The sequence below is a fragment of the Tiliqua scincoides genome, chromosome 11 (genome assembly GCF_035046505.1).
Source record: "Tiliqua scincoides isolate rTilSci1 chromosome 11, rTilSci1.hap2, whole genome shotgun sequence".
NCBI lineage: Eukaryota > Metazoa > Chordata > Lepidosauria > Squamata > Scincidae > Tiliqua > Tiliqua scincoides.
In genome coordinates this window covers 27,833,376-27,845,056 of record NC_089831.1, presented here as the reverse complement: position 1 = coordinate 27,845,056, position 11,681 = coordinate 27,833,376, and the positions used below count along the sequence as shown (strand labels likewise).

Here is an 11,681-nt window from a genome sequence, read left to right as displayed (position 1 = left end):
GGGTTTTGCGCATGCGCCATGGCGGGCGGCGTGCACGTGCTTGGCGGCTTCGCTGGGAGGGGCGGGGAGGGCGTGCTGCCTGTGCGCAGCCAGGGCTGGCTCTGGAGGGGAGTTGGCAGTCGCGTCTGGAGGGACAGTGGTGGGTGGGGAGGCAGGTGAGACAGAGCCTCCCCAGGAGTCCACTGCTGCCGCCGCCGCCGCCGCCGCCGCCACTGCCACTCCTGGAGGGACAGCTGGGGAGGCAGGTGAGGCAGAGCCTCACCAGGAGTCCACGGCCACCACAGTGTGAAGTGCTCAAGCACACTCAACCCACGCGCTTTGCGCATGGGTTGAGTGTGCGTGAGCGCCTCACACGGTGGGCAGTGGGTGGCGCTGTTCGAGCACTCTGCCTTACCTGCCTCCCCACCCACCACACGTCCCTGGTGGGCAGAAGGGCACGTCCTGCCCACTGCCTTGCAGTAGTGTAGCTAGAGGGGGCACAAAGCACTCGGTGTTGCCCACTCGGTGTTGCCCAGCGCCTCCCCCTGGCATGCAAGTGGCCCGTCCCCTTCACCAAAGCTGACCAGAATGGCTCCAGAGGGGAGGGGCTGCTCGCATGCTGCGGCGAGGCGCCATCGTGCAACAGGCCCAAACCTAACCGGCCCTTAGGCCGATGCAGCTCTCTTGCACTGGTCCGGGAGTGTCACAAAAATTCTGTGAAGCAGTTTTGCACTACTGTGAGGGGAGGTAAGTTGCCGCATAGACGCACGCCGGCCTCCCCACACTGGCCCTGGGGAAAAGGTGAGTTGCGTTGGCCGAACTTTGCCAGCACAGGTGTCTGGCGTTCTGGGGTGGAGGAGGGTGGACAGCGGGTGTTCCTGGGGTGGCGGAGAGCGGGAGTTGGGGGCCTGGATCCAGCAGCTATGCCGAATCTTGACCCCATTCCTAGGTGGCCCAGAGCAGTCCCAGGCTGCTCAGATTTGTGCCACCTCATCAGGTGGCACAGAATCTGAGGAGACCCATTAGGGCTGCTGCACTGCGACACCGGATAAGGGGAAAAGTTTCCCCTTTCCTCGGGCCAAGCCTCAACCAGCCCCAGACTTGTGCTGGATGCAGCACAGGCCCACTGTCCTGTCTGTTTCCAGCACAAGTTGGGATTGTGCCCTTAGAGTGCTTTGCACTCCCTCTAGCTGTGCTACTGCTGCCTGGTTCCTAGGCCGTGGTGCCCAGCTGTGGGTCAGCACGAGGACTGCAAATATCAGCCATGTACCAGTTAGACCCCCCCCCCCAGGCATGTGCCTCTTCCAAACATGTGCACAGTCTACCCCTCCCCCCTCTGCCCGACACACACTCTTGGGGCTTGCTACTATCTATCCTGTGAACCTGCTAGATCAGTGGTTCTCACACATTTAGCACTGGGACCCACTTTTTAGAATGAGAATCTGTCAGGACCCACCAGAAGTGATGTCTTGACTGCAAGTGACATCATCAAGCACGAAAATTTTTAACAATCCTAGGCTGCAATCTTACCCACACTTAACCAGGAGTAAGTCCCATTTACTATCATTGTTAAAACAGTATACATTGTTGTTGGCATCCTTCAGTCTCGGAAGACTATGGTGTCACGCTCTGAATGGTGGTTCTGGAACAGAGTGTCCTCTCCAGTGCGCGAAGCCTGGGTAAAGTAGGTATGGAGGATAGGCTGTTACCCAGGCAGCAAATCCCCCCTCTCCACGTCGCTGAAATGGTCCAGTGGAAAGGCAGAGGCCAATACGGTTGGTTCCAGCGGCGTCGCAGGAGTTGCCAGAACGTAACTGTGTTCAGCCATGAACTGCCTCAGGGACTCCAGCTCCGGAGTATACATAGTAGCTTGTTAAAAGTACAGGTCTGTAACATTTCCCCAAATGCAGTCAACATACCTTGAGAGCATCGTCTAATTCATTAAAAATAAAATATTGAAATGAATGGGGACCCACTTGAAATTGGCTCGCGACCCACCTACTGGGTTCTGACCCACAGTTTGAGAAACACTGTGCTAGATGACAGAACCACAGGGGCAAAAAGGGTGGGGTGGATGTGTAGGAAGCTTACTAAACAAGCAAAAGAAAAGGAAGTTCATCCAATTGCAAAAATGCAACAAATTATTCCCAGTGCCATAGATCTGTGCCCATACAAAAGTTAGGATGCAGTCTTGTGCACACTTGTGCACAAGAGTGGAAGAGATAACTAATCCTATCCAACTTGCCATTACTGATGCAGCCTTGCCAAGAGGGTGTGCACTGCATCCTGAGTTGGGGGGGGGGCAATCAAGGAGGCCTTCTCAAGCTTCTCAAGCTACTCTTTCTCTCGATACCGAGCTAAACAAACGCATCGGTAAAGCAGCTACCACGTTTTCCAGACTCACAAAGAGAGTCTGGTCCAACAAGAAGCTGACGGAACATACCAAGATCCAGGTCTACAGAGCTTGCGTCCTGAGTACACTTCTGTACTGCAACGAGTCATGGACTCTCCGATTACAACAGGAGAGAAAACTAAACGCTTTCCACATGCGCTGCCTCCGACGCATTCTCAGCATCACCTGGCAGGACAAAGTTCCAAACAACACAGTCCTGGAACGTGCTGGAATCCCTAGCATGTATGCACTGCAGAGACGCCTGCGTTGGCTCGGTCATGTCGTGAGAATGGATGATGGCCGGATCCCAAAGGATCTCCTCTATGGAGAACTCGTGCAAGGAAAGCGCCCTACAGGTAGACCACAGCTGTGAAGGACATCTGCAAGAGGGATCTGAAGGCCTTAGGAGTGGACCTCAACAGGTGGGAAACCCTGGCCTCTGAGTGGCCCGCTTGGAGGCAGGCTGTGCAGCATGGCCTCTCCCAGTTTGAAGAGACACTTGGCCAACAGTCTGAGGCAAAGAAGGAAGGCCCACAGCCAGGGAGACAGACCAGGCACAGACTGCACTTGCTCCCAGTGTGGAAGGGATTGTCACTCCCGAATTGGCCTTTTCAGCCACACTAGACGCTGTTCCAGAACCACCTTTCAGAGCGCGATACCATAGTCTTTCGAGACTGAAGGTTGCCAACATGATCTCAAGCTAAGGGAATGCTCCATTGGGGTTTCATTGTGGCTGTATCAATACTGGAAAGTAGGATAGTATTGGGTCCTTAGGGCATAAGCCTAACCAGGTCTACTCAGAAGTAAGTCCTATTTTGTTCAATGGAGCTTACTCTCAGGAAAGTGTGGTTAGGATTGCAATCTTAGTCTCATTAAATGCCATGGGATCTACTTCTGAGTAAATGTGCATAAGTCTGGTTTGTTAAGATAATTCCTTTTGTCTCTTCCCCAGGGACTGTCTTTGAGGAGGGGGGCTGGGAATTCTTATGGTAGTGTTTTCGGGAAGAACAGTCTCTTGTTCGCTCTCTTGCTCTACTGAATTCTCTGGTGTTCTGTTCATACTTTCTCTCTTCCTGTAACTCTCTTCTGCAGATGGTCACAGAGATAAGAGACGTGACATGATGAGCAAACTCTCAAGATGAATGCAGGAGAAACAATTCTCTTCAGGGGGTTTCAGGGGGATGTGGACCCTTTTGCCTCCTTGACTTTGAAGGGAGGTGAAGCTGCCCACACAACAGCAGGCAGAGAGATCGTGGGTGCTGCTGGGGCTCCAACCAGCTCTGAGATATTTATGTCATTCAGGCCAGCACAGCCTGAGATCAGCCAAGCTGAGCCCAACAGGCCAGCCAGCAACTGCCGTCCCCAGCCCCATAGCCCTGAGTGACAGTGGCTCGCTTCTGCCACCTTGGACCACAAAAATGGCGTGTTGTGTGAAGCAGCTTCCTGCCTGCATCTGGCTTGGGGGAGGCACAGCATCTGCAGACCACATTTTCAGTTCCAGGACTGCTGTTTTCCCCCATTTATTTTAATGTTTTTAATTTGATTTAATTGTGATTTATGTTTTTGTATTCTGAGATTTGTTGTAAGCTGCCTTGGGTCCCTTCAGGGAGAGAGGCGGGTTAGAAATATAGTAAATAAATAAAAGGACATCAGGCAGATGAGGGTTTCTTTTTGTGGGGGGGGGGGGAGTAAGTAGCCATGGGGCTGCGAGGATGGCCATACTGGTCCTGCTAAGAGGCTGTACAGAAGGAGACACAAGAGCTCATTCCTGCACCCTCTCTTCATCAGAGCTCCTGCTTTCCTGGAGTTCAGCTCATGGTGGGACTTCCAAAGAGCTTCTTCTCAAGAGGCCAGTCCAAGACCTCTGTCCCTTCACAGAAGGCTCCTGTTCAGATTTGATTGAGCCAATTCTGAGAAGAATCACTACCTCTTCTATTCTGGACTTTGTTCCTAATCTAAGCCAATTCTGAGAAGAATCACTGCCTCTTCTTGGGGGAGATACCCGATTTGCATTGCAAAATAGAGGTGAGCGTTCCTCATCCGCTCTTCCTCCCACTTGGTGGAGGCACTTGAGACAAAGCCAGGCTTCTGCTGAGCACAGCCATGGCCCAGGAGGACCTCAGCTCAATGGTGATAGATCTGTGGGTGAGTTGCAGTTGTGCAGGCCTTTGCTGAGGGGAGATCGGGTGTGGGGGGGGAGTGGAAGAAGCCTGTCACCGGGCCCCTCTACATGGGATCTAGATTGGGAGCCCAGGTCCTTGCTGATGCACTGATGTTCCCATCCGAGGGCTTCAGCAGATCTGGTGAGCCAGAAGCCGCTGGCAAGTCCCTGGGGTGGGCTTGCTGAATCTGCTCCCCAAGGCCTCCAGGAGCATCTCCTTTCTGAAAGAGATCCGTGCAAAGGCAAAATGGGTGGCTCAGCCCTAGAGAGGGAGGAAACTGGCTAGGAAAGTTCCTGAGAGGGAGCTGAACTTGGTTCGCCTGTCTCAACAAAGACATTGGAGAGACAAGCAGTATGTTGGGTGCTCTGGAAGGTCTCTTGACCTGTTTGTTTTGGAGATTGGAGGACCTGTCCACCTGCCCACTCACCCAGGTCTTGGAAAGAAGCAACAGGCAAGCTGTCCTAGGATCCAGCATCACACCTCTTTGATCTACTCCACACCTCTGGCTTCATCATGTGAGGGTGAGAGGTTGCAGGTTGGATCAGCTTCATCAGCTTGCTTCCCAAGTGCTGAGCTCGCACCCTTCTGTACTAGTTGCAGTCCATGATAGCTCCTGGTGGCTGCAAGGGTGCAAGCACATGAGACAGGCATGTATGATGGATGTGTGGAGAAGGGCAGTTGCCAGGTGCCCCCCCCCATGTTCTCTGGCTGCTGCCTTTGCCAAGGGTAGTCTCTTCTCTGGCTCTTGGAGCCAGCTTCTTTTCTGAGCCCTTCCAGTACAGTCTGTCCAGATTCCGACAGGGGCCAGAAAGGGCTAACCAGGGCTAAGGGGTTTTTTGTTTGGGATTTTTATTGATAGCAAGTGAAGGGGACTCTGAAAGTGCCTTTGCAAGGGAAATGGCTGCTTGGTTGCCAGACCCAGAATGTATCTCGGGCTCGTTCCTGTGATTTGAGGTCTGCCACCCAAAGGTTGCTGCAGTGGCAGAGCAGCTTCTGCAAGGCTGGTGTGTGAGCCACTCAAAGACAGCAGACCAGCTGGCCTCACAGAGCTGTGTCTGGGAGATGCCCTGGGAGGTGGGGGTGCAGTGCACAGCCAGCTCCACACCCACTGGCAAAAGGGGCAGCGAATTCTGGGCAGGGGCTGCACTCAGCACCTGCACAGCTACCCCCCTCCCTGGTGAGCCCGGGTGGCTGACATGCGGTTCCCATGAGTTCTCTCCTGATGGGCCCACCCAGGGGGCCTGGGACTGTCAAAGGGGACTTGCAAAGGCAGCACGTTTGAGGACTGAGTACAGCTAGATTTGGGTGGTTCTCTTCGACAGGAAGGAGCTGCTAAGCAGTGGTTCATCTAGCACTTCACAGGTTTGAGAGACTTCCGCTGCAGTCAGGATAACTGAGCCCCTCTGTCCCATGGGAGAGAGAGAGAGAGAGGAGTGGCTCCCCCCACCCCCAAGAGCAAGTCAACTTCTCTTTTTGACCTCCATCTGCCTAGTGGCTGATACTGAGTTGCCTAGAGGTGGGAGGTGCAGGTCTTGCTCCCACCCTCACCTTTCCTGCCACCGCCCTGGCAGGGCCTCTGTGACTTTGGTAACGATGCTCTGCAGGCCTTTGATTGGCCCTTGTAGCCCCCAGAGAACCTGGGGAGCCTGCACTGATTGGAGAGGTGATGTTCCTGTTGGTGTCTCCTGGTGCTGGGACTTTTGGGGGGCTTGGACAGCCAGCTCCCAAGCTGCTGTGATGGGCTGTGATGTTAGGGGATTACCTTCTGATGAGACGTTTAATTGGGAGCTACTTGGGAGCTTGGCCAGAGAGGCAGGTTGCAAGTCTAAGAACTAACAGTTGCTGCCTTATTGACTTAATGCACCTTTAGGTGCCAGCAACTTCTCCAGTTCAGCTCCCACTGACTCCAGGACTGATTCAGTTGGGATGAGTTGACTTAAGCAGGGTACAGGCCAACACTCCTCCTGGAGCATCTCACACAGGGCAGGAGCCACACCCACAGCTCCTAACTGAACGGACTACCTAGGGGCACCCAGAAGTGCCCGTGAACAGGAGGGAGCCTGGGTGTTTGGGGTGGGGAATGAGGTCTACCCCGCTGGTAAAAATGATGCAGCACACAGACAGTCTGCCTCACGGCCCTTTCCTGTCTACCCCATACTTCAGTCAGCCGCCCACTTTTTCTTACCTTTTTTTTCATGCTCCTCTAGGGAAAGATGAGGTGTAGATCTCCTAAACAAAGAAACACACACACAAATGATCATTCATCACTTTCTCATTTTATTGCAGTTTGAGGTTTTTACCCGGCTTTTCAACCCTTAAAAAACAGTTTGGCAAGGGAAGGAAGTTGCTCTGTGGCCAAGATGAGGGCAGCCCAATTGTGCTGCGCAAACAGCTTTTGCCCCAAATCAGAGGACTGGGTTCTCCCAGGACCGCTCAGGTGCAGCCTCTCCCCTCGGCCTCAAATGTGCTGAGCTCCTGCAAGGGGAGGAGTGGCCCTGCCTTGTGGGTGGGTGGGGAGGAAGGGCGTCTGCAGGTCCTGGAAGCTCGGCCTTACTAAGTGCACCTTCTCAACCGTTTCCACCTTTCCTTTTCACACTCCCTGCCTGTTAGTTAGGGCTGGGGGGGGGGGGAATTCAGCACCTGGGCTCCGTGGTGAGGGTGATGCCAACAGGTCACACAGAGAAGAGGAGGCAACGGCCAGGGCTGGCACAGAGCCTTTTGAAGCTCCAAAGCAACCAGTAGGCCTTGCCCAGCGTGTTTGGCTGCTGGCTTGGTTGGCTCCAACAGCCCTTCCAGCATCACAGTCCCGGGATCCAGGGCAGTGTGTGTGTTTTTGCAGAAGGTGTACACTGCCTGCCCAGTATCAGGGCAATCAAGCCGGTACTGGGGGCCCAGCCCAGGAGTGATTAGGATTTGCTCTAGTGCTCCTGGAGAAGTCGCAGAGATTTGGATTCCTCTGGTGGCTCACCTGAGGCCACGGCAGGATGCCACCACCCACCCCGGGCTCTGTTCTGATCAGATATTTGTCCAGAAAAAGGGATGGAGTATTGGGGGAGGGAGTGACAGTAGCATGCTTCTGGCAAGCCTGGGAGAGGTCTCCCACTCAGCACCTGGAATGTCTGGGGGTGACCCTCCATACCCCACAGCCCGCCAGCTGAGTTAGCCCAATAAGAGCATGTGCAGCGCTCCAAAGTTGTCCACCACCTGGCTCCTTTGGAAGGCACAATTGCTGCACTGCCCCTCTGTGTGTGAAAAGCTTCTGAGCCCAGACAGAGTTAATACGAAGCTTGCAACTCTGACCAAAGTTTCATTCCTGGAGATTTTTCCCCAGCACAACGCAATGTCACATAGGGTGCAATCCTCACCCCTTATGTCAGTACTTTCCAGCACTGACATAAGGGCAATGCAGCTCTGAGATAAGGGAACAAGCATTCCCTTACTTTGAGGAGGCCTCTGTGAGTGACACCCAACTGCAGGATGCAGCACACGTCCCATTGGCACCGCTACGCCAGTGCTGGAAAGTACTGACATAAGGGGTTAGGATTGCACCCGTAGTTAGGCAGGACTTGTGAACATCTCAAGGATCGCTTTCCGTGGTTTCCTGGAGGGTTTGTGACCCTAGTTGGAAACAAGCAAGGCATTTTGGGAAACACTCCCATATTATTCCAAGCTGCCTGAATAGACTGACAGCTCAAGCTCAACCCCGGGATAGGCCGGCACATGGCCCCTGTGCTGGCCCCACAGTGTCGCAAACCGGTGGTGTGTGCCGCCCCTGGGATGTCATAAGTCACATTTGTGCCACCGAGTGAGGAGGAAGGCTAGAGCACATCCATGCACTGGCCTCCAGAGGCCAACCCAAGCCCTGCCAGGTTGCTGCAATGGTAAGCCTGTGCCAACCGAGTCAGGCGGGCACAGAGGCGGAGGAAGGGTGGGAAGGAGATGTTCTGGGGAGGGTGGGCCATGGCTGAGTGAGTGGGGGGGGTCTGGCATTTGTCGGCTCGCTCTGAGCTGCTTGGATCTGCGCCACCACTTTAGGTGGCGCAGATCCAGGTAGCCCCATTAAAATAGGCATTACTAGGGGTAAGGGGAATGTATTCCCCTTGCCCCGGGCTGAGCCACAGGCAGCCCCAATCCTGCTCTGGATATGGGGCAGGCTAGCTGCCTCCCTGTTCCAGCGTGGGTTAGGATTGGGCTGTGAGAGGTGTATGTGTCAGATGTGAGTGTTCAAGCCACCCTTCAGCATGAAGTGCCCAAGGCAGTTGCAATATTAAAAGGCAAGACCCACAGGCGCACCAGGTGGAAGCCCCAGCTTCAGATGTGCAGGTGGGGGTGGGCTGGGGGGCTCAAAGAGAAGACGACCATGAGATTTTGGCCAACTCATCTGGTAGCAGCCAGTTCTTTGGGTACTCAGGTCCCAGGCTGGTGGGGCTTCAGAGAGTTGCCAGCACTGGGCAGTGTCCAGAGAAGGACCTGCAACCACAGCAGCTCTCAGTTCTCGGCCCTGGAGGATGTTGGAGTAGACCAGCCCTTGTCTGGAAGTGCCTGTGTCAGACCCTGGGGCTGGGATGCCAGGCCAGGCAGATGCCAGGAGGGTGGTAGGTTGCAAAGTGGGCATGTTCTTCTCTCTGGCGAGGGTCTCTCTCCAAGCACCCTGGCAGGGAATTAGCATTACAGGGCCCGGGCAAGCGTGGTTCTGCCTCTAATTGGCCCTCCCCGCTCATTGTTTCATAGATTGATTACTACAACGGCTCGGAAAATGATGGAAACTTCTCGGATGACTATCTGTGCCCAGAAGGGGAGGACGGCTCTGCACCATCCTTCAAGATCCTGGTGCCTGTCTACCTGCTGATATTCCTGCTGGGGGCCCTGGGCAACCTCCTGGTCCTGGTGATCCTGTGGCGCTATCGACACTCCCGCACCTCCACCGAGCTCTTCCTCTTCCACCTGGCCTTGGCCAATCTGCTGCTTGTGCTCACCTTCCCGTTTGGGGTGGTGGAGAGCTTGGCTGGCTGGATCTTTGGAACCTTCCTCTGCAAGCTGCTCAGTGCCACCAACAGGATCACCTTCTACAGCAGCAGCCTGCTGCTGGGCTGCATCAGTGTGGACCGCTACCTGGCCGTGGTGTATGCTGTGCGGACCTTCCGGAAGCAGCGTGTCCTGTCTGTCCACCTGACGTGCCTGGTGGTCTGGGTTGCCTCCCTTCTGCTGACACTGCCTGACCTGCTCTTCACGGAGGTCTGGCCGGAGAGTGACAACCTGAGCATCTGCCACTTCAAAGAGTATGGGATGCACGCTAGCAACGCCTGGTTGGCGACGCGCTTTCTGTATCACATCGTGGGCTTCTTCCTGCCCTCGGTGCTCATGTGCTACTGCTACGCAGCCATTGTGAGAGTGCTGTGCCAGTCCCAGCGGCTGCAGCGGCGGAAGGCAGTCAAAGTGGCCATCTTGGTGACGGGGGTCTTCCTGCTCTGCTGGAGCCCGTACCATGTGGTCATCTTCTGGGACACGCTTCTCAAGCTGGAGGCCAGCAAGACCAGCTGCATGGCCAAAGATGACCTGGGCACTGCCATCATGGTGTGTGAAATGGTGGGCTTCAGCCACTGCTATCTCAACCCCATCCTCTATGCTTTCGTGGGTGTCCGGTTCCGCCATGATGCCTGCCGCGTTCTACACGACCTCGGCTGCCTGAGTCAAGTGGCGCTGCAAAACATCCTGGGCACCAGCCGGACGGACAGCAGCTCGGAGACCAACGTGTCTGTCTTGCGACATCCCACCTTCCCACGCAGTGTGAGCCTCCTTGCTGCGTCCTCTGACCTCCCTGGCCCCTGGCCTTCCTCCCAAGATTCTGCTGGTCAAGTGGCCCAGGGGGAAAGTGGAGGGCCCAACTCCAGCCCAGCCAGGGGCTAGCTAGCAAGTGGCTGTGGTCCAGCCTCTGGAAGAGTAGGCCTTCCTGTGAGAGGCCAGGGCCCACATTCCTGAGGGCAAGTGAGTGAGAGACCCTCACCTCCACCCTGCCCCCTGACAAAGGCTCCTGCTTCCATACGAGTCCATCTCGGCTTCTGCCTGTCACTACCAAGGCTGTGAGTCCCTTGGCACTTGGCCCTTGGAGGCAGGTGACCCAGTGCCAACTTGACCACAAACCTTCCATTTCCTTCTGACTGGCATCTCTGCCTGTCCCTCCTGAGCTCCTCTGTGCCCCAGAATTCAACCTGCAATGACTCATAGCATCTGTGCTGGTGGCCTCCCCCTTGCAGCCCACATGACCCACTCTTGGCCTGCGAAGTTCCTAGCCTACCGCCTCGCTCCTAACAGTCCCAGCAGTTCTGTCCTGCTGGAGCGTTCCAAGTGCACATTCACCCTTGTTTGAACTCAGCAGACAAGAGTGGGCAGAATGCGCATCCCTGCCACGGCCCTGTGAGAGAAACAGCTGCAGGCTCCATGGACGTGTCGTGGCAGCTTTTCATGCCCTCCAAGGCCACTGCAGCCTCTGCCTGCTAAAGGCCCGGGAGCCTCCCTGAGCCTGGGAACCGTAGATTGCAGCAGGCAGGGGCTTGTGCAGCTGCAAAAGTGGGGAATGGGGAGAGCAGTGCCAGCGAGGGATCTGGCAGGCTGTTTCGGGGAATATTTACTCAGCACTGCTGCTTTTGCAAACCAGCTCCAAGGCGATGGCGTCAAATAAAGAATGCTTGTCCTGACTTCTGTCTCCTGCTGCTGAATAGTCTCTGCCAGGGACAAGAGAGGCCCTGAACAAGCAGGGTGGCAAAGGGGGTTGTCCAGGGGCTGGAGGCCTCCAAACTGATGCCTGTGTGGCCCCCAGCGGACGCGGAGCGCCCCTTTCCTTTGGAGCAACAGGCAGGCACGTTCCCAGAACCGAGGCATGAGCCAGACACCGCAGCAGCTTCATCCTGGGGCCCTTCTGTGCTCACCTCCCATTCTTCAGGCCAGTGTGGGTGGCAGAGCAGGCGAACTGCGAGAGTGCTCTTCCTCTCCCCAGGGCTCACCAGAGGGGGGTAAAGGGAGTAATTTGTACCCAGACCGAGGGTCAAAAGGGGGCCCAGAAATTTCCTGGGATCTTATATTTTCTGATCTCAGCTGGACTCGCTGCCTGCATGGGATGCAGCTGCAGGACTGCAGCTGCTGCAGAAGTG

General features: G+C 55.4%; 1 protein-coding gene across 1 annotated transcript; it reads left to right on the top strand.

Annotated features, from left to right (window-relative positions):
* Window positions 1–18: 18 nt before the first annotated feature.
* Window positions 19–10,440, top strand: CXCR5 (C-X-C motif chemokine receptor 5). Its single transcript, XM_066639181.1, has 2 exons — window positions 19–81; window positions 9,265–10,440. Exons 1-2 carry the CDS (start codon window positions 19–21, stop codon window positions 10,438–10,440), a joined length of 1,239 nt encoding a protein of 412 aa, XP_066495278.1.
* The last annotated feature ends 1,241 nt before the right edge of the window (window positions 10,441–11,681 follow it).